Raw genomic sequence first — 27,367 nt, forward strand, 5'->3', positions numbered from 1 at the left:
TCTTTCAAACTGACGTGAGAAAGACAATACAAAACTGTCGTCCATAGAATATACACTGACAGGAAGGCCTGGCCCCTCAGTAAAAGGTTGGTGAATTAATGTGTATTTATATACTTCAAGTGAAAGTAAAGTACTTAAGGTCGTATCTGCTTTAACCACTTTACTTGATTAACTGACCAACTGCCAGTTCGTGACCAGCACCAAAGTGGTTCCTCCTGTACCCACAGGTCTCTACTTAAACGGTGTCCTTTCTTGCCCTCATGCCACCCCATATGCTCTCTCTGCCTGTGGTAACTTTGCTGTCCACCTCCACCTGTTACTTTCTACTTCTCCCTAAAGAATCAGTTCAATGACTGCCTCTTCGGTGAAGCCCTCTCTGACTTCTCCCGACAGACTTGGGTACTTCTTCTTCTGGGTTCCTTTGGGACCAGACATGTCTCCAGGAGAGCAGTTATCACTTGGTCCTGACTGTTTACATGTCTGCTTCCCACTTGGCCAGAAGCTCCTGAAGAGCATATACACTGACAGCAGTGTATAAGACCGCAGAATCGTAGCATTTGGGGGCATTCGGTAAAGAGGCAAAGGATGGTTCCCATCACCATAGCTCTTGACTTTACTGCACAACAGTGCACTATGGCCTGGGTAAGAGAGCACAGAATTATCAGGTTCTCCAGGCACATTTTTGACAGCTATCCTTAGACACGATTAATTCTGTTAAAGTTCTGGTTTTCGAAAGGGCGTGCTTCAGTTATGGGGAAAGTTTTCTTTCCATGGATCCCTCCTCAGTAATGTCGAATTCATGAAGTGTCACTCTACAGATCAGATAAATAAGTGCTGAATAGTGCATACAAGAAAGATGCCTTAAGAAACTTCTTGTATTGAAAAACCATAAAGTTCAATTTAAATTATGCTGTCATAAGTAAGTGCTCTTGTTGTGGTTGCACAGGGCAAAATAAAAAAAAAAAAAGATCAATCAATGAACATACACAGAGTACCTACTCTGTAGAAGAATATTTTTAATGAGTATAGTATGAGACATGGGACTCAAAAACACCACCAAACTGGAAGAATTCTATAAAAATAACTCTGTGTTTCTAACCAAACATAATTAGAAAAAGATGATCATAATTTAAATAAAGCTAAAGTTTAATTTTATAGACACCCAAAAGTTTCACAAACCATGAAATTTAAAACCATGGAAAAGGAGAGTGTTATATCACTTAGATATTAATCTTATCCAATAGGAGGCTAAATTCAAATCAAATGTTCAGTAATAAATATAACATATTTATACAGGGCTATATGATTATGCAAAGTGTTCACATACAGCATCTTATTTGGTCACCTGAATAATCCTGGGTCTGTAGAAGAAGGCAAACATTTGTAACCTCACTCTGATGGGGAAAAACAAAGCTCAGCAAGATTTTTTTTTATTTACCAAAGGTAATAATTGGCTCTAATAATGGGGCTCAAATCTGGTCTTTCAAGGCCAAATTCCATTATTTAAGTCAAGAGCACAAGCTCATTAGTCTTTTTTATTTTTTCATTTTGAAAGTGGTAAAATTCTGAACCCCCCCCCAAAACTATTTAAAGATCACATTCCTTCATAAAAGATGCAGAAAGTGCTTACTGGATGCCAGGCTCTTGGAGTTCAGAGATGAGCCAGCCCAGGCCTTTAGGAGCTCAGAGTCATGTAAAGACATATAGACACATACACTAAATAGTGCAGTGTGGTGTTATGGATTCTAAGGTGGATGTTCAAGGATGAGGGAGGAACTCAGAGAGTCTTCATAAAGGTAGGGGACTTTGAGCTGAATGTCAAAAGCAGGCTGAGATTTTCCCAAGCAAACAAGACAGGGAAAAGGAATCCATCAGCCTGGACAGAGGCCCAGGGGAAACACTGGGTTCTGGGAGCTGTGAGTTCCCAGAGTATGACTGGAGCATAGGATGCAAGGGAGGAGTGACAAAGGATGAGGCTAAAATGGCAGGAAGGAGCCAGGTCACAAAGGGCCTCGAGTACCACTCTGAGAGTTAGAATTTTATCTTGAAATCAACAGGGACTCTCATTAAGCAGGAGATTGATATGATCAGATTTGTATCTAAGAAGAACACTTGTGAAGGCAGTGGAGAAGATAGATTTGAAAGAGTTGTGATATGAAATTGTACTTCAAAACCAAAGTGTCAAATATTCATATGTTCCTTATCACCAAGTGTAAATATTTGAAATATAACTGAGACCAAAGGCAACTATTAAAGAAATATTGCCAACAAGTTGGGTACAAGACTGTAGGGTCCTGTAATCCATGGGGCAGTGTTTGATTGACTGGGGACCCTCAGGAGACAGCATGGTGAGTGTGAGGTGTGTCCACTCCCGTTGTGTACAGTCTTTTGGGAGTCACATCATAGAATGGGCTGCAAGAGCCTACGGATGTTATTCTATTGACAACACTTTGTTCTTATTCTACCTGCATTCAAGTCCCTTTCATTTTGAGACACTGTAGCCTGAAAAAAAAAAAAAAAGCTGTTTAGGAGAACCTATTCCCAGGGTGGATTCCTTTCTCGTGGCTTAAGGAATGACCAGTGGTAATAACAGCTTCCCTTCACTGAGTGTCTGCCACGTGTCAGGAGCTTTGTATAAACTCTTCCAATAGCCCTCCAAGGCAGAAATGGACCCCATACAATAGATGAAGAAGATAAGGTTTGAAGAGTCACTTGCTCAAATATCTAGTTAGTGGTACCACCCAATACACGGAAAAGCCGGCATTTAACCCATGATAGTCTGACTCCCAAACCAGTGTCCTGTTTCAGTTTCCTCTCTTCTCCCACTATATTGTGTTGCTCCCTAGGAGAGAATGCTGCTTCCAAGGCTGGGGCCCCAGAGCTTACATAGTCTTTTCTTTCTCATCCATTCACGTCTCAACTCGAGTGGTATCTCCTCAGAGAGCCCTTCCCCAAGTACCTCGCTAAATATCCCAGTTACACCCTGCTCATTACTTTATTAAAGAAAGTTGATTCAGTGTCCTTTGAGATGTTCATCCCTACTTGAAGTTATTTTGTTACATGTTTCCTGTCACCTGACTGGATGTAAGTCCCTTGAAGGCCAGGCTCTGCATGTCTTATTTTCTGTTACGTTCCTAGCACTAAGAGTACCTAGCACACACTGTTGTTCAGTAAATGCTTGTTGGCTGAGTTACCTGCTGCCTCAGCAACAGTCTCAAAGACGCGTTGATGCTCAGCACGGGTAGTGGATTCTACACAGGACTTTGTATTGTTTTGAAGGCCATAGGTAATTGAATAACCTTTCTACAATGCACAGTGCAAAGTATCTGTAATTTCTTTAAGAAATTTCAAGGAAAAAACAGAATAACATGTATAAAGCACTTACTGCTCCTTTCTGAGCCCCTACTAAATTTCGCCTTCATCAGCCTTCAAAGTCACATTAGAATCAAGATAGAAAGGTAGCTCAGGACTTCCCTGGTGGCGCAGTGGATAAGAATCCGCCTGCCAGTGCAGGGGACACGGGTTCGAGCCCTGGTCCGGGAAGATCCCACATGCCGCGGAGCAACTAAGCCCGTGCGCCACAACTACGGAGCCTGCGCTCTAGAGCCCGCGAGCCACAACTACTGAGACCACGTGCCGCAACTACTGAAGCCTGCGCACCTAGAGCCCATGCTCCGCTACAAAAGAAGCCACCTCAATGAGAAGCCCGCGCACCACAACGAAGAGTAGCCCCCGCTCACCACAACTAGAGAAAGCCCGCACGCAGCAACGAAGACCCAAACGCAGCCAAAAAAAAAAAAAAAAAAAAGGTAGCTCATTGTTCAAGAGACAATTTCCTTTAATGGTAGATCATAAATTGACTCAAATTCTAGTGAGTTTCAGACAAATACTTATGGTTATGAAACAAATCATAAATAAATGTAAGTACTGAATATTCACCAGCAAAGTTATTGGCCGAGTGTGATACTTAGGAGCCTTCTAGCGTGTGTTGGTTTTTACATCAGTTCCTTGCCTCACACATCATGTGACTAAGATCTTGCAATGTATTCAAAGGTGATTTTTCCAGTGCATTTTAATGTGAGATTAACAGATCTATGAAAAATGGTGAAATGATTGTGGAGAAATTGAATTTAAAAATTAGTGGTTCTACTCTGAGCCATTATTTTCAAGCAAAAGTGCAATTTAGGTGACCCTGAGCAATCAGGGGGGTGTAAAGTTACCAGGGTTCCTACAAAACACTGCATATTGTAAACACATAGGCATGGTTCAAAAATAAGAGATATGGAAAGGTATAAAGTGAAAAGCTTTGCTCCCACCCTACTCCCCCTCCACCCTCTACAATTAACCACCTATGTATCTTTTCTCACTTTTTTAAAGCATACCAAGAAAATATGATATGTATATTTTTATTCCTCCGCACTTTTTTGTACTGTATACACTTCTATACAACTTTAGCTTCTCTCTTAGTAATAATAAATCCTGATAGGTTGTCCATCCATAATGGTTCATGAGGAACATCTCATTTTTTTTTTTAATAGCTACAGTGTACTCTGTTATATGAATGTACTATAATTTATTACACATTCCCCAAATGATAGACATCTGGGTACTTTCTAATCTTTTGCTATTAGAAATGAGGATGAAATGAATGATTTTGTTCAAGGGTTATTTCAAAACTGCACACATATAACTAGGATACATTCCTGGGAGTGGAAGATGTTGGGTCAATTTAAAAAATAATAATTACTAACATGTGTATAGTGCTCACTATAAGCCAGGCATTGATTTAAGCACTCTCCATATATTAACTCATTTAATCTTCTTAATAATCCTTTGAGGAAGGTACTAGTATTATCTCCATTTTAAAGATGAGGTTACTGAGGCACAGAGAGGTTAAGCAACCTGCCCAAGGTCAGATGGCCAGCAGGTGTCAGTGTCAACCAACCTGGCTTGAAAGCCTATACTCTTGGCCATTATGCTTTGCTTTCTCAAGGAGTGTATGTAGTATTTGTATTTTAAGTAGATATTAACAAACTGTCCCCCATACTAGTTAATCCAATTTATTCTCTCACCAGCTTGACTATACTTTTTTGCCCAGAGGTAAACTGGGCAAAAATTGGGAATTTTGTTGGTTTAATTATAGATGAAAAATGGAATCCCAATGTAGTATTAATTTGGATTTCTCTTATAATGACCAAAGTTGGATATCTTTTTGTATGTTTAATAGCCATATGTATTAACTTTTCTGTGAATTATCTATTCATATCTTTTGTGAATTTTTATATTGGGATATTGGTCTTTTTCTTATTGATTTCTAGGAGCTCTTTATATATTAGAGCTATTAGTGTTTTGGCTGTGGTATGAATTAGAAATATTTTTTCTAGTTCTTTATAGTTTGTCTTTCTTACGCCTTTTTTCTTGCAGAAGCTTTTTTTAAAAAAATTATTTATTTTTGGCTGTGTTGGGTCTTCATTTCTGTGCGAGGGCTTTCCCCAGTTGCGGCAAGTGGGGGCCACTCTTCATCGCGGTGCGCGGGCCTCTCACCATCGTGGCCTCTCTTGTTGCGGAGCACGGGCTCCAGACGCGCAGGCTCAGTAGTTGTGGCTCACGGGCCCAGTTGCTCTGCGGCATGTGGGATCTTCCCAGACCAGGGCTCGAACCCGTGTCTCCTGCATTGGCAGGCAGATTCTCAACCACTGCACCACCAGGGAAGCCCCAGAAGCTTTTGACATTTATGTACAGTTGACCCTCAAACAACGTGGGGGTTAGAGGCACTGACCCTCCACACAGTTGAAAATCTATGTATAACTTTACAGTCAGCCCTCCATATCTTTAGTTCTGTATCTGTGAATTCAACCAGCTAAAGATCGTGTAGTACTGTAGTATGTATTTTTTAAATAATCCACAAATAAGTGGACCGGTACAGATCAAACCCATGTTGTCCAAGGGTCAACTGTAGTCAAATCTATCAGTCTTTTGTAGATTTTGGACCTCAAATCGGGTCCTGCCTTTATCAAATCATAATATCAGATCATATATTCTCACACTAATTTGGTTCTATTTCTAGACTTTCTATTCTGTTCTTCTATTTGTCTGTATATGAATTAAATATTACCCTACTATTTAATTATTGAGGCTTAAAATATACTCTGTTATCTAGTGGGGCTAGATTCTCTCATGACTCTTAATTTGCAGAGCTTGCTTTATCATTCTTTTTTTAAAAATTTATTTTATTTTATTTATTTTTGGCTGCATTGGGTCTTCATTGCTGCACGCGGGCTTTCTCTAGTTGCGGCGAGCGGGGGTTACTCTTCCTTGTGGTGTGTGGGTTTCTCATGGCAGTGGCTTCTCTTGTTGTGGAGCACGGGCTCTAGGCAAGCGGGCTTCAGTAGTTGTGGCATGTGGGCTCACTAGTTGTGGCACGTGGGCTCAGTAGTTGTGGCTCGCAGGCTCTAGAGCACAGGCTCAGTAGTTGTGGCACACGGGCTTAGTTGCTCCACGGCATGTGGGATCTTCCCGGACCAGGGCTCGAACCCGTGTCCCCTGCATTGGCAGGCAGATTCTTAACCACTGCGCCACCAGGGAAATCCCTGCTTTATTATTCTTGCCTGTTTTTTTTAATGTGAACTTTTCAAGTTTTATTTTTTTAAAAAAAAGGTTCACATTTTTTACTGGCATGTTGTGAACTTCTTAGACTTACTTTCAAATCTTCCCAAATACAGTACACTGCTTAAGACCCTGTCTGATTCAACTGGGCATGGAGGCTTGCAACAAAATGATGTATTAAAAGCTGGGTTTTCTTGGCTGTGTAATGGTAATTGACATTTATTCATTCATTGAACAACAGAGGTCATTTATCCTTTCAATATTTCTAGTTTTAAGATATTTGTCATCTCTTTCAAAGAAATGAGTAGGGGAAAACAGACTTTCAAATATGAAAACCTTCCAGATGGATGCTGCTTAATGTAAAACAGCCTCCAAACCTGCCACCCCAACTTCTTACCTCCCACCCCCAAAATCAACAAAATAATCCGATCAGCCATTGCAAACATCAAGGGTCAATGGGTACTGACTTACACAATTGTTACTGTAGGTTTCTGAAAAACCTTTTATGTTCTTTCTGTGTGGTCCGAGCACCAACAGCCTTGCCATCACCTGGGAGCTTGATGGAAATGCAGACTGTTGAGTCTCACCCCAGATTTACTGGATCAAAATCTGTATTTTAACGAGCTCCTCGGGGCGTTCATAAGTATCTTTAAGTTTGAGGGAAAAAAGGATCAGTGGTTCTTAAAGTGTTGGCCTGGTAGCAGAAGTGGCGTTCCCCTGGAACCATGTAGAAAATTCAAATCCCTGGGCCCTACCCTACCCCTACTGAATAGAAATCCTTGGGTTAGGTCCAGAAACAAGCCCTCCAGATGATTCTGATGCATCTAATGTTTGAGAATCACTGCTCTAGATCAGTCTTTTTTTTTTTTTTAAGTCATGTTCCTTGCTTTTCTTTTTTTTTTTAAATTTTATTTATTTATTTATTTATTTATTTTTGGCTGTGTTGGGTCTTCGTTTCTGTGCGAGGGCTTTCTCCAGTTGCGGCAAGCGGGGGCCACTCTTCATCGCGGTGCGCGGGCCTCTCACTATCGTGGCCTCTCTTGTTGCGGAGCACGGGCTCCAGACGCGCAGGCTCAGTAATTGTGGCTCATGGGCCTAGTTGCTCCGCGGCATGTGGGATCTTCCCAGACCAGGGCTCGAACCCGTGTCCCCTGCATTGGCAGGCAGACTCTCAACCACCGCGCCACCAGGGAAGCCCTCTAGATCAGTCTTAATGAAACACTAGGAACACCTGGGGAGCTCTGACAGCTCCCCATGCTTACAGTGTACCCCAGATGACTTAAATTAGAGTTTCAGGGCTGCAGGCCAAGGAACCAGTATTCTCTTCATTTTCCAGGTGATTCCAATGTGAAGCCAAGGACAAAAGCCACTGCACTAGTCTGGAACAATGCTTCTCAAACCTGGCTTCATATTAGAACCACGTGAGGATCTTTAAAAAAAAATACTGATGCTCGGGATCTCACCCAGATATGTAAACGGGTCTGGGTAGAGCTGAGAATCACTTTGGGTTTTTTTCTCAGACGAATCTAATATCCAGCCAGAATTTCAAACCACTGCTCTAGAAATACCGTTTCTCCCACCTAAACTTCAAATCACAGTAAAGAGAAGGAGGTGGTGAATAGTTTGGAGGTGATGGAAGACAGACACGTTTCATTTCCCATATACTTACTGAGCCCTTACAATGTGTTAGGCTAATTACCATGAAGGTTAAAAATAAATACAAAGCATAGTTCCTGCCCATCAGGGGACATATAATCTGCACTGGTAGAAAAACCTGCACATACTGCATATATAAATAATGATTTGAAAGGAACACATTCCGTGCTACTGACTATAATTCAATAAACAAGTTACACCTATCATTCTATCATTGTTAGGTCAAACTAATTTGTATCCTTTTTTAAAAGAATAGGAGTAAAATGAAGGAAATATAGGTTGGAAAACGGTGAAGCAACAATTTTGAATATAATTAGCAATCAGCCCTTAAACATTTGAACCTGGAGAAAGTGGTGGACAAGGTCAATGGCCACTTCAAAGAATAATTCACAAGCTTACAGACTGGGCGAGCCTAAAATGCTTTAAAGTTTCCTCCTTGGCATAATGAGAAGAAAATTATGCTATGGAATCACTGGGAACACACCATGATATTGTTTGCAAAATTAAGTTATAACCATTAAGAAAAATTAGCAATTACAAAATCAATTAAACAGTGTATAATAAATCTTTTTTCACTTTTATTATTAGAAATATAAGTAATTTTTTTGGCCTCACTATTTGCCTCTTCTCTTTTGAGAATACATTTAAAAATAAAGAAAAATATTGTCCTAGTCTAGGAGAAATTATTGGCTATAAACATTTTTCACAGAATTTATATTTTAAAATGAGCAACCAAGCAAAATTCAAAATTTCACATAAGTTTTATGGAAAAGTACATTAGCAACTAAAACTGAGTCAAAAATGTTAAAAATTGGGCTTCCCTGGTGGCGCAGTGGTTGAGAATCTGCCTGCCAATGCAGGGGACACGGGTTCGAGCCCTGGTCTGGGAGGATCCCACATGCCGCGGAGCAACTGGGCCCGTGAGCCACAACTACTGAGCCTGCGCGTCTGGAGCCCGTGCTCCGCAACAAGAGAGGCCGCGATAGTGAGAGGCCTGTGCACCACGATGAAGAGCGGCCCCCACTTGCCACAACTAGAGAAAGCCCTCGCACAGAAATGAAGACCCAACACAGCCATAAATAAATAAGTAAAATTAAAAAAAAAAAAAAAGTTGTTAAAAAAATGTTAAAAATTCTGTTTGAAGTCAGCTAAGTATTCATGTTGATAATCAACTAAATATACACACCCATTCCTTTGTTTTATTATTAGTTACAAAGGGAAGGATGTGACATAATCATTTAAGACCATATAAGGAGTTTCTCAATTAAGAAGAAAAAATCACAAATATTCACCCACCTCATCCCTCTTGTTCTATCAGGAAATACTTACAGGTTAGAACAGGTGAGAGTACTCTACATAATACCAGTTTGAATTTGGAAGAGGTCTAAGGGCATGCCTATTTAATGTAATAACCTCTCCTTCATATTTGAAAATGATCCCACATTAGTGGGTGATGAATTTCAAGTTGTCTCCTCAATAAGGGTGGTGGATGCACTGATCCAGCCACTGTTTTCCATGTTCACGAACATATCAACTAGGAAGCGGGCTGATGTGATCTTTATGTGCACCCATGAAATAGGACTAAGTTTACTGGCTCCAACAGGCTTTTTTTTTTCTTCTATTTTTTGGCTGTGCCGCACAGCATGCGGGATCTTAGTTCCCCGACCAGGGATCGAACCTGTGCCCCCTGCAGTGGAAGCGTGGTGTCTTAACCACTGGACCACCAGGGAAGTCCTCCAACAGGTTTTGAATCCATCATCTGGGATAGAATTTACCCTCAAAACGATCAGATGAGACAGGGACGGCACTTATTATTATTCCAATTTTATAGATGGGGAGGCTAAAGTTTATAATGGTATCACATCATTTGCACAGGATAAAAGACAGTACAGTGATTATCAATGGAAGTTGGAAAGATAATAGAAAGATAATAGAATCGACTGGATAATAAAAAAAAATACTCATGTTGTATCCTGTCCTCCTTGCACTACCACCCAGTATATATACAGAATCTAAGTTGAGAATCACTTCTGTAAGTGAGCTGCTGTTATTGATATGAGTGTGTCATTGCACCTCCGATGTACTGGAGGAATTTAATAGGGTTGAAAACCAGTGCCTTAGTGGGAACAAAGGCAACCAACATAGGGAATCAAACTCTCGGCCCTGTATTTTATCTAATGGAGCATACAGTTAAAAAAAAATTCTACGGTTCCTTGAATAGAAACATTTTGAATATAATAATTGAATTACAGCACTGTAAGCCATTGATGGCTTTTATTTTGCTCTTAAGAACTTGTGGAATAATTCCCCTGATTCTTCAAAGAGGGGCAAGGTACATGGAGTTCATTTTACTCAGCCAGGTGGTTACAATGACGTCACCATCCCAAAGGAAGTGATACCTAGCCATTTCAAACACAGGTAAATTCCAGTCTAGTGCTCAGAAGGGATTTTTAAGTAGCTGCTACATACCTGTTCTGGGTGAGTTTCCCGCCTTTTTTTATTGTGAAGTTGAAGATAAGAGTCCATTTTCGGAGTGGGTAATCCCAAAGTCAGCTTGTTTTTTTCCACAAAATATTGTTTGGACTTCCTTCGCCGAGGGCCGCGTGATCCTGGCAGGAATACCTCACTATGTGAACTTGAACTCTTCAAGTACTGAGAGAGGTTGCTGGACTTCTCCTCCGGGTCACTGCTGCTCAGCGCTGAAAACGGCCCGCTGCGATGGGCACCATGCTCGTAGTTTGGGCTTAAAAATTCACTCCCAAGTAAGGAGGCTGTGCTCTGTGGGCTCTTCTTCTGTTCACCTTTCCCCCCTGAGAGTTCCATCGACGTCTCCTTGGAAGGGTAAAGTGGATTCAAAGTCAGATTTTCTGCAGAGCTGTTCACAGACTCTAGCAATGCTTCCACAGCCAACAACTTCCCTTCCTCTTTTTTCCTCTTCCAATTTGGGTCATATCGCAGGGCTGAGTATTTGTCTTCTATGGGTTGTTGACTGCCCAAAGCAGAAAAGAAATGTCAAGTCCTTTATCCAAACAGATTTACTCGTTCTCTTTAGCTGATCATCTTATTCGAAATCAATCTCCATCTTTCTCCTACAGTTTTCCTTTTACTATCTACATGGGAAAGACACATCCCAGGCTCAAATTAGACCTACACACTACACATAAGGGCAAAAAGTCATAATTATCTAAGTTCATTGAAATATGAAATAAAAATGGGGGATGGGGACTTCCCTGGTGGCGCAGTGGTTATGAATCTGCCTGCCAATGCAGGGGACACGGGTTCGAGTTCTGGTCCGGGAAGATCCCACATGCTGCGGAGCAACTAAGCCCGTGCGCCACAACTGCTGAGCCTGCGCTCTAGAGCCCGCGAGCCATGACTACTGAGCCCGCGTGCCTAAAGCCCGTGCTCCGCAACAAGAGAAGCCACCGCAATGAGAAGCCCGCGCACCCCAATGAAGAGTAACCCTCACTGGCTGCAACTAGACAAAGCCTGTGCACAGCAACGAAGATCCAACACAGCCAAAAATAAATATATTTTTAAAATTTTAAAAAATAAAGTGTACAATTCAGTGATTTAAAAAAAATGGGGGATGGTTAATTTCTATATGCTGGAAAACAAATGTCTATAATGTTAAACCAGTAAATGGCCTGGATGCAAGGAATGCTATTACTTAAGACACACCATAAGTTGAATAAGTAACAAGCTGCTGAAGATAAAATGGATTTCACACTTAGCTAGTGAGCTACACATTTAGCTGTTTATTTGGGAAGGGAAATTCGACTGTTGCCTGAACAACGACTCAGTCTGAGCCTTTCGTGGGAGGAAAGCAAGACTTATCCCACCTGAATACCTACATAGGTTCATCCTCCTGTATCAGTGATTTTTACTTGTGACTTCATTTCGTCTTTGTAGATTTTATCAAATGTGCTACAGAAAGATCCCTAACTTTTGGAATCAGATGGTACCTCTGAAAGCTCTCAGTTTGTACTCTCTTGGTCAAGTCTATGTACACAAAACTCAGTAGACAGGTCAGTGTGAGCTTTAAGCTGTAGACAGCCCTATCTGAATAAAAGGTTAAGCACAGGGTCCAGCCCGAGGGGAATGAACTGGTCTGTAATCAGTACATATGACCCCAAATAAAGTCCTCCCTTTTCTCCATGACGATCTCAATTTGTAAAGTACCTCCTAGTCTTAACCAAAAAAGAAAAAAAAATGCTGGTAATATGGCATATTTAATGGCTGCTTTGATCTTCAAAAGCTAAATGGGAGAGATTTTCCTTCCTTGGTACAGTAGATGCAATCCTCTAATCAAAAAGAAAATGTAAATCACCTGGGCTTTTTATGCTATTTGATATTCCCATTTATAGAGGACATAATTTTATGCTGGGTAAACAAACTAATGGTGCCCCTAATGTTAATTTAGTCTTCTTAATGTGGACCTAGAGTTCTTTGATTTGATGTAAAGCAGAAACTAGAGCAGAAAGCCCCAACTCCTATGTCTTGCTTAATTGTCACTTTGAATTTTTAGTGTCTTTTTTATTTTTTTGGCTGCGCTGCGAGGCTTGCGGGATGGGATCTTAGTTCCCCGACCGGGGATTGAACCCGGGCCACGGCAGTGAAAGCGCTGAGTCCTAACCACTGGACTGCCGGGGAATTCCCCTTGTCACTTTGAATTTTTAGTTCGCATATTAAGATGGAAAACTTCTTGGGATAGGCTGCTCTTCCTTTTCCACCCAGGGAAGAAAAATGATATTCTCCTCCAGCAAAGTGCCTGAATGGAGATGGTCCACATTTGTCAGGAAATCGACATCAAACCGTGCAACTTGCCACTCCCGAAACTCCACAGGGCTACCTGCCTCTGAGGCTTTGAGAAGGTTTCTCCATGTGATGTCCCCTCACGTGAACTTACAGGAGTTTTTGGCCCTGCCTTTCACTTGGCTCCAAGGGTCACTGGGCATGTAGTGTCCCAGGGGCAGGGAGGGGGCGAGCAGGGCATAATCTAGATTTGGGACTGGACAGACCTGGGCTTAAGTTCTGGGTTTGCCACTACCTATCTGTGCATCAGCTGGCAAATCATGTCACCTCCGAGCTGGTTTCTCTCATCTGTAAGTAGGGATCAATTATATTTGTTCTGTTTATTGCTCAAGGTGGCATAAAATCAAAATGAGACAATATAGCTTACTTCATGTTCTGTATTTGTGCTTATTTCACATTTCACTATGGCAACCGTATCTCCTCACCTGGTTAAGGTCCTGGGCAGCAGGGACAGAGGGTTATCCTTCTTTCCCTAACCTCTACCCTGTGCTATGGGCAGAAGAGGCAACAAGTGATGCTTCAATCAATAACTGAGCATTAGATATTTATTTTTAAAAAAACCCAACAGCAGTAAATTAGAATCTAAACATGCAGAAAAACTTCCTGCATTGAACCAAATCAGTGAATGATTTTAGGGCTTATCTTGTGCTGCATTAAGTATAAGGTTCAGCAGTGGTTGTTTAGACGGGGAAGAAAAGATGAAAGTACATCTTCAAGTAAATAAAGATATAAAGATTTTTTGAAATGAAGAAACATGCCATTTCCCGTATCTATATTGAAAGGAAAAAGTGAGTCTAACTCTCCTCGTTCATTCATTCACTTGATTCGACAGAATTTAACTTTCCTCATGCATTTGCTCGTTCACTGATTCTATATTTATTGAGCACATACTAAGTTAGGGGGATACAGTGGTGAGCCCACAGCCTAGTGGGGGATACAGACCAGGAAATGAGCTATTTGTGATTAGAGTGATGAGTGCCCTGATGAGGAGCATGGGGCCATCAGGACTCAGGAGGGACATCCAATCCCATCTTGGGAGAAAGGGAAGCTTTCTGAAGGAAGTGATGGCTTAGCTGAGACCGAAGGCTAAGAAGGGCAGGAAGTGTAAGCCAGGCTGAGGAAACAACACGTAAAAAGGAATGGAGGGGAGAGAGAACATGGGGCTTTCAAAGAACAAATTCTACGTGGATAAAATGGAGGGAGGATTAGAACTCAGGCTTAAGCAGAGGTGAAATCTTGAAGGGCTTTGTAAACTCTGTGAAGGGTTTGGCTTAACTACATTAACTTGAGAGTTTGGATTTATTTAATTAAGCAAAAATCATTTAATTAGAGAGCAAAGATGTTATAGTAAGACAAATACTTTTGGATAGGCAAAGTGATGAGTTTTTGGAAAGGATTATGTACAGAGGCCATATGGTTTTTTGGGGCAAAGTTTTAGAACAGGTAGCCCTGTCCTCTGCACTCTTTAGAGCAGGGGTTGGCAACCTTTAAAAGTAACACACGTTATTGGAGCCCACTGTCTTGCTGCTTTTCTGGGTGAGTTGTAGAGTGCTGGCTTTGGGAAGATAGCACACACTACTACATGCTGATCTAGGGAAAGCTTACAGTGAATCTCTAGTTGTCTCCTTACGGCAACCCTATGGGGAGGTGCTATTATTATGCCCATTTAATAGATGAAGAAACAGGCTTGGAGTGTCACTTTTCCAAGGTCACAGAGCTAATACGTGGTGGAGCCGGGATATAGACCCTGGCAGTTGGCCCTGGGATCTGGCTCCTGTCCAGTAACTCACCCTGTATCACACAGCCAATCCCAGAGGTGGTGGTGAAGCAGGTGTTGTTGCAGGGCCTGCCTTAGGGGAGTTAGTGAATTGGTCGGTCAGTCAGTTGGCCAGTCAACAAATATGTACTGAGTGGCTCCCCACGTACTAGGCACTGGAGGTGAGCGGTGAGTGAAACAGAAACAGGTGGATGGAACTGGCTGCTAAGTGAGGAAGACAGGCAGACGGATCTTATGTACCAACAGTAATAATCAAGTAATAAACTAGATGCAGAAAGAAGTACAGAATGTTATGGGCATTTAAACGAGGAGGACAGACCTTGTTTATCAATGAAAATATGTTGACCTCTTATTTCCAGATCCAGTTGCTAGATGATATGTCAAAGTCCATTCCAACTCTCTTGTTCTGTGATCCTATGATGAACTCACAAGTCAATAAGCGAGGAATGCCCACTCTTTTTAACAAATAGGTAGTCTTTGATGATTGAAGGAAATGGAGTCCCTGACTTCCATCTCTGCAGTTATACTAAGAAAACTGGCACTCAGACTGGTCACCAGACTTAACTAGCATTAGTTGATGATGGCGTTATGTCCACAGTCAGGGCTATAGACACCCCTCAGTCTCATGGAATAAATGGTATGGAGTATTTTGGTTCTGAGAAATGGTACCGTAGAAAGTCAAAGGACAAGGGTCCTAGAATCGGACTGCCTGCGCTCAATCCCTGGTGCCACCAGTTACCGTGGGAGTGTGGGCAGGTTATTGTACTTCTCTGTGCTTCAGCTTCCTCATCAATAAAATGAGGATAATAATAGTACCTACCTAAAAAAAATAAATAACAGTACCTACCTCATAGTCGTTGAGAGTATTAAGCACATTTATATACGTATCTATGCTTAGAACTATGTTCTCGGCATGGAGTAAGGAAGGCCCCAGGAAGGGCCGGTTATAAAAGCACATGCCAACAAGCTCCATCACTGGTCTTCGCTTGCTGTGTGTTGTATTCTGTCACCATGACACAACACTGGTGTGTACTATGGCTTCCTCCTGATGGATCTCATGGGATTCTTCTCTCCCTAGGGCTTAAGTTATTTCCAGGACACGAAGTTGGCTCGTGATGCACTAAGTGGCACCTTAGTGGCCTGAAAGAATGAACACTTATCTTTAAAAATCCAATTTTTTTTTACCACGACCTAGGCAGCACTGAGAATCTGTTTGAACTGTAATTTAGGAAATGGGATTAAGAAATGTCAGTGTTTCCACATGATGAGATATTTTAAGAACTGCTGAAAGATGATGAGGAAGATAAAACTGGGAGAATTCAATTACTTTAGACCTTCAGAAAGAGCTGTAATTTCTAGCCTCAACAAATTGCCATTCTTACATGCCCACGGAAGCAATCTCACATGCCCTGGAAAAGACTGATATTTTAAGTGAAACCTAGAAAATACAGAAGGGTTTGAAACAAATCAGACATAATGAGTTGCCCTGGCTGCGAAAGATGTTTTTGAACCAATCGTTTGAAGAGACACTCTAATAATGTGTATTTACAAGATGAGAATCGGAAAATGTGGCTCTTCTAAGAGCTTTAATTACACTGTACCGTGTACACCTGCAATGATTATCTTAAAACATGCCCCTTTCTTCCCCTTTTGATGGAAACCATATGTTGAGACAAATGGGAGTTTATGTTTTGCAAACTATCGAGCATGGAAAGCTGTAATACTTCACAGAAACAAATCTAATGGTTGAAATAGAACATGATGCTAAAGAACCCCATTGTTCTGAGCTTGTGTGCAGAGAAGCTCAATTGTGTTGTGTGGTCCAGGTCAACACACTGGAACAAAATGAGTGTGAAGTGCTCCTTCGTCAGTAATCGTGTGCACACAAAACACCTCATTCCCTCCCCATTTGATAGGAAGGTTACACAGACGATGAGTACACAATGCTTTTGTTGCTGTTCAGACAACAGATGCCAGGTCTGCCCTTCAGATGCCCAGGTTAGAAACGGATGCAGAGAGGAAGGGGAGGGTGGTCTCATATGCATATGCCATCCTATCTGCTGGCTCTAATGGACCATATTTGAACATGACTGTGACAACTTCAGTCCAAATAAAATCAAATCTCCATTTGACGAAGAGCCTCATATTCAGTTTAGTATTCAATCAAAAAATTACTAAAATTAGAGCATGTTTCTAGTACAATGAACATCCTTTGCACTCATAGTAAAATATTCAATAACTGGCCATTTTGCCTGTCGAGGAGGTGAATAAAAGCATTGCTGTTAATCATTTAGCAGTTATTTATTTGCCACTTTATTTTAAGTAGGCAGTTAAATTGAAACTGCACATGTTATTATTGATTTAGGTTTAATTTAATCCTTTTAAACAGAACAATTATTCCCAATTTATATGCCATTAAATCTTTTATGCATATGAACAGCAAATTCAATTTCTGTTTAAGTGTAAAGTTTTTAATGCTTCTTTAAGGAGCTATAAAACTGACAATTGTTTCCAAGGATTTCTGAGTTCTGTGCTCATCTTAATCTTTTTATCAACAGCTTTAAGTAAATAAAATGAAATAAATCCAAAGGATTAAAAAATCACTTTTGCAAGTATGAAATAAAATGGTTCCACAAGTATACTGAAATGCTTTGGGGAGGCTATTTACAACCCAGAAAATTTCATTTAATGCAGGCATTTATTCTGCTAAAAATATTAAACATCTTAATAGAAGAAAGGTAGTTTAATGAACCGAAGGCCAAAGACTGTCTTTAGAAACACACTCAAGTGAAGGGACTGGATTGTTATCTGGTGAATTTTATTTACTGCAATTATATAGTTTAGATAATTCCAACTAAAGTCCCTTTTTTTTTTCTTTTTGACAACAGGTTTATGGCTGCAAAATAACCAGATATTTGCCCCAAGTTCTTATTAGTACCAGTCTTGATTCAAGGACAATCTGAGTGTTAAATGAAAATAAATTATCTTAAGAGGGCGTGTTAGTAATTGCAATGTAAAATTCTAGTACCTCGTTTCTAATTAAGATTATCTTATGTGAAACAAAGGCTGCATCTTCACAAGGGAAATGCTGTATGACACAGAACATATTTAGAAACATAATTCCTCTCGTTCAGTGAGAGTTCACAGTGCTCAAGCCAGACATTTTCTGTGGAAGGCTTGGATATTCTTTTCATTCTCCAGAAACAATGGCTAAAAGCCAGGGACCCAGATTTACAACATTTCCAGGTGCATACACTTTCTTTAGATAGAGTCTCTTGTATTTTAAATGCCAGATATTTACAGCAACAGAATTGCCAGGTAGCTGTGACTTCATGGGAAAAAGCACTAGACGGGTCTTGACACCTGGGTCCTGGTCCAGATTTTGCCACTGAGCAGCTGTGTGAACTTGGGTGAATTTGTTATGCACTTCAGGCCTCAGGTTTCTCCTTTTACAGTAAGGAATAGACTGACCTTTAAGAGTCCTAACAGCTCTCAGAATTCACTAATTTTTAAATTGAATTGGGCCTATCATGCGAAACTCAGCGATGTATACAAGCATTGGGAAAAAAACATTTATTTTAAATTCAATCCATTGGTTACAACCTTCCTAATCCTCTTGATAAACTTGCAGGATTGCAGGTGATGTAAATTTAAATTACACTTTGTGGGGTTTCAAACTGACTATTTATTTACTTATTTTAACACAGTAATGCATCCCCATTTGGAAATAAGCTAGAAAGGAACTCGTGGTCGTCTCCGAGGGCAATAAAATCCCAGGAGTCACAGTGGCTTTAGCATTTCTGGCGGGGACTGTGCCTCTGATAGACACAATTCATGCCCAGGCACACGCCTTACTCCCTCCTCTGCTTGTCTGTCACGATGGCACCGTGCCTGCTCTGAGGAGCACATCAGGGTTTGACTGCTGCACAGTTTGTGAGCAAGTGAGCATAAAACAGCAATGATGGGACTTCCCTGGTGGCGCAGTGGTTAAGAATCTGCCTGCCAATGCAGGGGACAAGGGTTTGAGCCCTGGTCTGGGAAGAGCCCACATGCCGCGGAGCAACTAAGCCTGTGCGCCACAACTACTGAGCCTGTGCTCTAGAGCCCGCGAGCCACAACTACTGAAGCCTGTGTGCCACAATTACTGAAGCCTGTGTGCCACAACTACTGAGCCTGTGCACCTAGAGCCCATGCCACAGCTACTGAGCCTGCGTGCCACAACTACTGAGCCCGTGTGCCACAACTACTGAAGCCACCGCAGTGAGAAGCCTGAGCACCGCAACGAAGAGTAGCCCCGGCTCGCCACAACTAGAGAAAGCCCGCGCGCAGCAATGAAGACCCAATGCAGCCAAAAATAAATAAATAAATAAATTTATATTAAAAAAACAGCAATGATAATACCTACGACAAGTCACTTCTCTGCTATGACTATACCCATGTGATCAGAAATAAATAACCGAAACGCTAGTAGCTATCCCCAAATACTGTGTGAAACCCCTAGAATTCGGTATATAGTAGAATGTATTTGAAAGAGGTTGGCCAGCCAATGGCCTTAAATTGAAAATCTACCTAATCAAGACAATATAAATCAACATGGATGAATGTTGCTAGAAACTAACAGGAATGAGAGTCGACTCCTGGAAGCTCTCAGAATGTTCTTGGTTATACTAGAATATTAGATCTAGCCTCAAGTGTCACATTTACTCTCCCAACCAGAGCAAAAAAAAAAAAAAACCAAAAAAACAAAACTCTACAACACTTATGAGAGGAAGTAATCTCCCCTCAGCTTAAATATATCCAATGTGTCCTACAAAACAGTCTGGGAAATTGGAGGGGGAAATTAAAATACTGAGTTTTAGTTTTTACTAAGTCTACCCACTTTCTGTTTTGCTTATCCCATACTGCTATCGAAGTCCTAGACATCATCATTCAATATTTCACTTGATTCTTGTATTATTAATCGGAAACAACATACAGTGGTCCCTTGGTATCTGCGAGCGATTGGGTCCTGGACACGCAGAGGATACCAAATTCCACAGATGCTCAAGTCCCAGAGCTGGCCCTCTGTATCCATGGTTCCACATCCACTAATTCAACCAATTGTGGATTTTGTACTACTGCAGTACTATTTATTGAAAAAATTCCTTATATGAGTGAACCCGCTCAGTTCAAATCCATTTTGTTCAAGAGTCAACTATATATGAAAGTGTTTGACAGGAAAAATTATACACCACCATAAAAATTCAGATTATTATTCTTGAGTCCTTTTCTTACCTTCAGACAATTCTGAAATTCAGTTCAACTAAGAATACCTTACTGTGCCTATCTCCCACCCAGTCATTTCTGGCACACGGCGGTTTATGAGACAGAACGTGGGATCTTTTGTGAAGGCTACACTTCCCAGGTGATGAGAGAGATCTCAATGAATGAAAACATTCCGTTTCCCAGGAGAGCTGCTGAAGAATATAGGCTCTATGACCTTACCGCCCAAGGTAAAATGCCATTAATATTTATAGTATTCTGAGGGCACAGGATCCTTTATAAATTTGTATTACTTTACTAAAATTTATAATTTTACATGCATGTTTAATCTGGCCTCAGTTTAGTCCATATTGAAGTTGTTATACCTTTAATTTTTGCTAGAGAGCAAAACTGAATCCTTTACCAGATCAGCCCTTGATCACCTATCTAGATACTTATAATTAGAGGCTCAGACTTGGATGTTAAAAGAGAGTTCATTCAGTTAAATTTCTGGCTCTGCCACTTAGTAGCTACGTACACCTACACAACTTTCAGAGCCTTGGTTCCTTATCTGCAAAATGGGGATAATAATGCCGATATCTAAGAGCCTCTTGTAAGGATAAATGAGATAGTATATATCAAGCAAATAGTCCTACAAATGGTAGCTAATTATATTGAAGTATTTTTGTAAATAAGACCTTATCAAACACATATACTAGTTACTGTACTGCTGCTTTCTGATTTTTTTTTTAACATATGAGGTTTCAGAAGGCCCCAGAGCTGAAGAGGTTATTTCTAATGCTCTAGGAATTACATTGATCTCTTTCTTCTGAGTGCCGAGTGTCATGGGGCTAGTTCTGGAGTGGGGTTTAAGGATTATCATATGAAGATCCTCTTTCCACTCTTGATTCATTCACTGCAGTCAATGCTGCTCCAATTTCCATTAAGTAAAAGGTTTTCTCTAATCCATATCCATCGAACTGTGGCTTGACTTTGCTGAGGAACAAGGGAGTAATTGCTTTGAGGGGGTTCTAGTAACATCAAAACACAAGAGTAGGGCTCAAGTGATTTTGTCAGGCAGCTTTTAAAACGGTTGCCCATAAAAGCAAGAAGAAAGAGATTTTCTTCCGTTTTAAGGCAAGGCTTTGACTAATTATTTTGAACTACAATTCCCAGAATGCCATCTACCTGACAGAAATGAAAGTCTTCTTGGATTTCATACTGAGAGCCTGAGATCAATTTGTCTATTTCATGGCTAGTAAACTACTCAAATCCAAGTAACAATACACCTAAGAAAGGTTTCCAAGACTAAAGTGAGGCAGAGAAAGGGGCCAGTAACAAAACACTCACCTGAAGGATATTTTTGAGGCATTACTTGGCTAAATGCTTCAGTTCAGCTTTCCTTTGTAGTACAGAACTGGTCCTGTAAATGTTCAACGTATGAAGCACTGTACAGCCAAACAATTACTAGGGCTGTAACCCATTCTAACCCTGGGGATTATAGTCTATCATTAAGGATTTCCAAGGCAAATCCGTCCAAGGAAAATACCATTATTTAAGGATCTCTGAATCAGAAGACCAAGGCCGTAACGATGCTTTTGACTTTGTAAGTATGGTTTTTTATTTTGCAATATATTGAGTGGTATTTACATTGTCCTTGGCTAAAAAGCAAGGTTAAAGTCAGGTCTCTGAGCCCCATTCAAAGAGGAAAAACTCAACATTGGGGAAATGAGGTCACGTAATGGATCCCTGCCTTGGTTTCTTCATCGTAAAAGTACAGACAAGAATACCTATCCACCACAAAAGATATTTCTTTTCCGATGCCCCTCCCACCCCCGTAGTAAATAAAAGCACCATTTATTACCTAGGAGACTATGACTCTCTTAGATTAGAGCTACAATACAAACATGGTTTAAAGGTCCCCAGCCTTTTTGGCACCAGGGACCGGTTTTGTGGAAGACAATTTTTCCATGGACGGGGGTAGGGGTTGGGGAGGGGGGGATGGTTCAGGTGGTAATGCGAGTGATGGGGAGCGATGGGGGGCAGCAGATGAAGCTTCATTCGCTGGCCCGCCGCTCACCTCCTGCTGTGCGGCCCGGGGGTTGGGGACCCCTGGTTTAAAGCAGAGAGTCAGACTGCAGGAGTTTTCTGTTCCACCACTCACCCAGTGGAATAAATGGGTATAACATAACCGGTTTCTTTAAGCCTCATTTGCAATCTTCAAGATGGGATCATTATAGTGTTCACCTGTTGAGGCTGCCATAAGGATTAAATGAGATGATACATGTAAAGCGTTTGGCACAAGGATGGGCTCGGGACAAGCATTCTATAAATGCTATTGTTGTTAGAACCTTAAAGTAATCTGTGCCTTTTCTTGTTCCTTCCAACCCCAGTTCTAAACTGTCACCAAGTCCTATCAATTCTTTATACACATATGTCTCCACTAATGATAAATTACCTATGAAGGAAATGAATAAAAGATTGCTACGAAGGATATACACTCATATAAGAGTATATGTAAGTTGGGACTTCCCTGGTGGTCCAGTGGTTAAGACTCTGTGCTTCCACTGCAGGGGGCGAGGGTTTGATCCCTGGTCAGGGAACTAAGATCCCCCATAACGTATGGCGCAGCCAAAAAAAAAAAAAGAGTATGTATTGATGTATGTATTGATGCATTGGTTATCTCTGAGAGGAAGACGGGGACGGATTTGAGAAGGGGAACCAGGAAACTATCTGTAGCATTTTATGTTTTAAAAAATATATCTGAAACAAACATGGCAATAAGGGTGAGATGGTATTTTTCTCTGTACTTTTCTGTAGGTTAGAATTTTTTCTTGATTAAAAAACTCGGGGAATTTCCTGGCGGTCCAGTGCTTAGGACTTGGCACTTTCATGCTTTCACTGCTGTGGCTCGGGTTCAATCCCTGGTCGGAGAACTAAGATCCTGCAAGCTGCACGGCGCAGCCAAAATACATAAATGAAATAAATAAAGTATTTAAAAAAACACCTCAACATCAATAACAAAGCACTCTGATGTTGGGTGACTTCATCTCTGCCAGCTTCATCTTCCTAATCTGTAAAATGGGAATAGCAGCACTTTCTTGCAGGATTACAATGAAGAATTGAGTGAAATTCTTCAAAAGAGATGGCCTTTCAAAAGAGACGTCATTACTGTTATTGTTGTCATTGTAATTATTACCATCTGGTGGTCTCTTTGTCCACTGTGTTTTTACCCTCTAATTCATAATGTACCAGCTTGCAGAATAATCTTCCTTGAACACTGCTTCATCTCACTGCCCTCCCCAAGAACCTGCATTTTCTCCTCCGGGTGTGCCCAACCCAGTCCAGTCCGGGGTGGCTGGCTGGTTAAAGCCTTCCTAAGCCCCTCTTTCGCCCCCCAGCTCTATGGCTGCACCTCAGTTATAGCATTTATCACTTGTACAGTGGACATACAAAGAGCGAGTTCGTAAGTCCAATTTGTTCGTAAGTCCAACAAAGTTAGCCTAGGTGCCCAACTAACACAATCGGCTGTAGAGTACTGTACTGTAATAGGGTTATAATACATTCGCATCCTTGAAAGTTTGCAACTTGAAGGTTCGTAGGTAGGGGACTTACTGTACTGTACTGTGAGATCCCCTAAGAAGCAAATGAGCTCGATTCAACTTGACATTTCCAGTGAAAGAGAGAAAGAGGGAAAGACGAAAGGAAGAAAAAGACTCAGGGCTGGGCTCTCATTCTGACTCCCGCACGAGTCTTCGCTGTGACTGCATTCTTGGGACACGTCATTTGAGTTCTGTGTTCCACGTCCTACCCGCGGCGTGGGCTGGGGGCACTCCACGACAGTCCCTGTCAGCAGGCCCCTCCTCTGTCTACTTTCCCTACACTCAGAACAGATCCTCTGCCATCAAGTGGGGCTCGACGTGCCACACACATTCATTCTAATTCTATTCTTTTTTTCCCAAATCTTACCTAGTCTCCAAAACCCTGCCTGCCCAAGTTCTAGGCCTTCCAATAAACTTTCCTCAATTTACTTTAACCCTAATTTAAAAAACATCTAACACATATAGAACCTATAGTCACTGTTCGAAGCACTTTTTATATATATACATAGACTTATTTTAGCCTCACGGTAACTCTGAGGTAACTATTATTGCTATCCCATTTTTACTGAGGAGAAGCTGAGGCAGAGGGTTCAATCGGGCTCGGCCAAGGTCACACAGCTGGTCAGTGGCAGAGTTTGAACCCACATGGTCTGCTTCAGATGCTCTGTACTTTACCACCATCCCAAGACCCCTGTCTAATCAATAGCTTTTAACTTCAGTACTCTAGCATATCATTTATATTTTCATTAAAACTGAGTACTATTGTACTCATTTAAACCCTCTTAGATGTTTTGGTGGCTTGCAGCCTAAACTTAATACCCCATAAGTACTGATTATTAGAAATTAAATCTTCATGTGATTATATAAGCCCGGGAAGGTAGACCTCTCCTAGCTCAGGTAGGCTTCTACCCCCAGAACGTCCTTTACTGACAGTGATGGCAATCCTGTGAGAGAAGCAGGCTGGCTCATTTGACAGATGAGAAAGAGTGAGCCTCAAAAGACTGAAGGGACTTATTTCAAATTATCCACTAAACGGCAGTGCCTGGACCAACTCAAGACCACCTGGCTCCAAGTCATGGCATTCCGCTAGACCAGGCTTTCTGGGATGTCTCCAAGGTGAGGTCATAGCAGTGGAGACACTTGGAATATGGACAGGAAATAAGGAGCATAAGAAATGCAAATGCCCTTATTATTAATAACTATTCTCTTCTTATGCTTTTTTTTTTTTTATTTTTTTGTTTTTGGCTGTGTTGGATCTTTGTTGCTGTGCGTGGGCTTTCTCTAGTTGCGGCGAGCCGGGCTACTCTTCGTTGCAGTGGCAGGCTTCTCATTGTGGTGGCTTCTCTTGTTGCGGAGCACGGGCTCTAGGCACGTGGGCTTCGGTAGTTGTGGTGCACGGGCTTAGTTGCTCCGTGGCATGTGGGATCGTCCCAGACCAGGGCTTGAACCCATGTCTCCTGCATTGGCAGGTGGATTCTTAACCACTGCACCACCAGGGAAGTCCATGCTTTTTTTTTTTAAATAGAAATGAATGTGACAAAAATCTTGGCTCCAAGCTGTCCTTAGCTGCTTGGAGACCTGTCTCACACACACTACAAAGGTGCTCATTACAACAGCCTGTCCAGAAACAGACTCACAGACTTAGAAAATAAACTTATGGTTATCAAAGGGAAAGGGTGGGGAGAGGGATAAATTAGGAGTTTGGGATTAACATGTACACACTACTATGTACAAAACAGATAATCAACAAGGACCTACTGTACAGGGAACGCTACTCAATATTCTGTAATAACCTATATGAGAAAAGAATCTGAAAAAGAACAGATATATGTGTATGTATCACTGAATCACTTTGTTGTACACCTGAAACTAACACAACATTGTAAATCAACTACACTCCAATATAAAATAAAAATTAAAAACAAAAAACAAAAAAACGAAAACCAAGAGCCTGTCCTTACTTTCACTTGGGACAGTACCAGTAATTATGTAACAATGCATTTCGGAACCCACTGTTTTCTTACACAAGCCAATCCTTACCTGTTATTCGCACCAGCATCTTGGGTATGGAGGTTTGTCTGAGCTGCTTTTCTGCTTGCTTCCTCTTCCGTCTCACTCAAGTTCTCCTCCTCTAAGCTGTCAGGGTCCATGTCGTTGTCCTGAATTCGGTCTTCAGGTTTAGACTGGGACTTGGTCTCTTGAGTGAGGCTTTCTGAATCAGATTCCAAGGAGTCTTTTGAAATCAAATGTAAGTCTTCTTTCTTAAAAGGTGGCTCTGTGGACTGGACCTTTAAGTTGATGTGATGAACAGGAGACTGAATAGAGAGCTTGGGAATTAATTTACTATGAATCATCTTGAGAAAATACAAAAATGAACAGGGATACTCTTGTGGATGGCAGCAGCTGGCTGAATATTTAAAGTCGTGGCTCGCAAAAGAATTTGCCTAAAAAAATTATATTTATGTTACTCTGTGACTACCGAAATCTCTTTAATTCCAATGTTAATCAAAAAATTAAATAAGAGAAACTTGTTATTACCTGCAGGCTTTTGTATGCCCCCTTTTGTGTGTATGAGAAAGGTCTATTGGAAAAACTATTATGTTTTTCTCTCTACAGAAACACATCTGATGTAGAGCTCATAAACAGTCTGAGTAATCAAATGCAGCTTTATTGAGAAAATTAAATGACTGGATTCCTTTTTTGAGCTTCCAAGGCCCTGTTACAGATAAGCCCGGACAAAGCAAAATGGCTAATTATGGACAGTACTTCAATGCCTTATTTCCAAGACCCAGGGCACTGATATAAATACGCCATGTTCAGTAGTATTTATGGACAGAGTAAAACAGGTTCAGGGTCTGCCTTTTGGAAAATAAAGGAGGGGGAGAGAAGTAGAGTATGGTTTCCACAGTTGGAACTGTAAAGCTGATGGAAGCTGTTTTGCTCCTAGACCTGTATTGGCAGACTCTATCATTTGGAAGACTTTTTGATATCCAGATTGCTGTTAGGTAGGAATGTGTAATTTAGGTGGACATTAAATGGAGATCAACCTCAGCTCAGAGAAAAAAAAAAAAAACCCATGATAATGATTAAAACTGTTCAACAAAAGATTTGGTGGCCTTGTGAATTCTGCCATTCAGTGATTCATAGCAGAGGCTGGGTGTCCACCTACCTGAACGGAATGCTATTCTGGGGAATGTTGGGTGGGTGGAAGATTGACCTGAATAACAGCTCAGGTCCCTCATAACTAGCTTAAGAGTATGATTCCAAGTGAGCCCTCCCTGTCTCAAAGGGCTGTCATAAAGACCCACGAGATGGTTTACGGAAGGGATGCTTTGAGTTCAGATAGGATTGAAAGGAAATGATGTTTTTGGATGTACTTCCTTTCATCTCTACCTGGCATTTCTATTTGCTCTGTCTTCCATCTCACTGCCTTTATGCTGCTTTTTTTTGTTTTTGTTTTTTTTCTGTAGGTCAGGTAACAGAAACAACCTTTCTCATCAGAGATTACTGTAAAATTTGTTTTAATGGCTTGCTCTTGTTCTTTGGGCAAATCCTCTCTTCAATTAAATAACATGACCTTCTTCCTAGTCCTAGTTGACCTTGTTGCTAATGTTTCCAAGGAACATCCTCAACTCCTTGGAGGAAAGCACCTTAACAAACAAAACAGACC

General features: G+C 41.2%; 1 protein-coding gene across 3 annotated transcripts in view; it reads right to left on the reverse strand.

The window, feature by feature from the left end:
- Window positions 1-26,051, reverse strand: part of JHY (junctional cadherin complex regulator) — a 60,801-nt gene extending 34,750 nt beyond the window's left edge. For all 3 annotated transcript variants that reach the window (XM_061203288.1, XM_061203287.1, XM_061203286.1), the window contains exons 1-2: window positions 25,738-26,051; window positions 10,732-11,251 (exon numbers count right to left, since the gene is read on the reverse strand). In XM_061203288.1, the coding sequence (XP_061059271.1) occupies window positions 10,732-11,251; window positions 25,738-26,051 (834 nt within the window). The remainder of the gene's footprint in view (window positions 1-10,731; window positions 11,252-25,737) is intronic.
- Window positions 26,052-27,367: the final 1,316 nt, after the last annotated feature.

Source organism: Eubalaena glacialis, chromosome 10 (genome assembly GCF_028564815.1).
Source record: "Eubalaena glacialis isolate mEubGla1 chromosome 10, mEubGla1.1.hap2.+ XY, whole genome shotgun sequence".
Classification (NCBI taxonomy): domain Eukaryota; kingdom Metazoa; phylum Chordata; class Mammalia; order Artiodactyla; family Balaenidae; genus Eubalaena; species Eubalaena glacialis.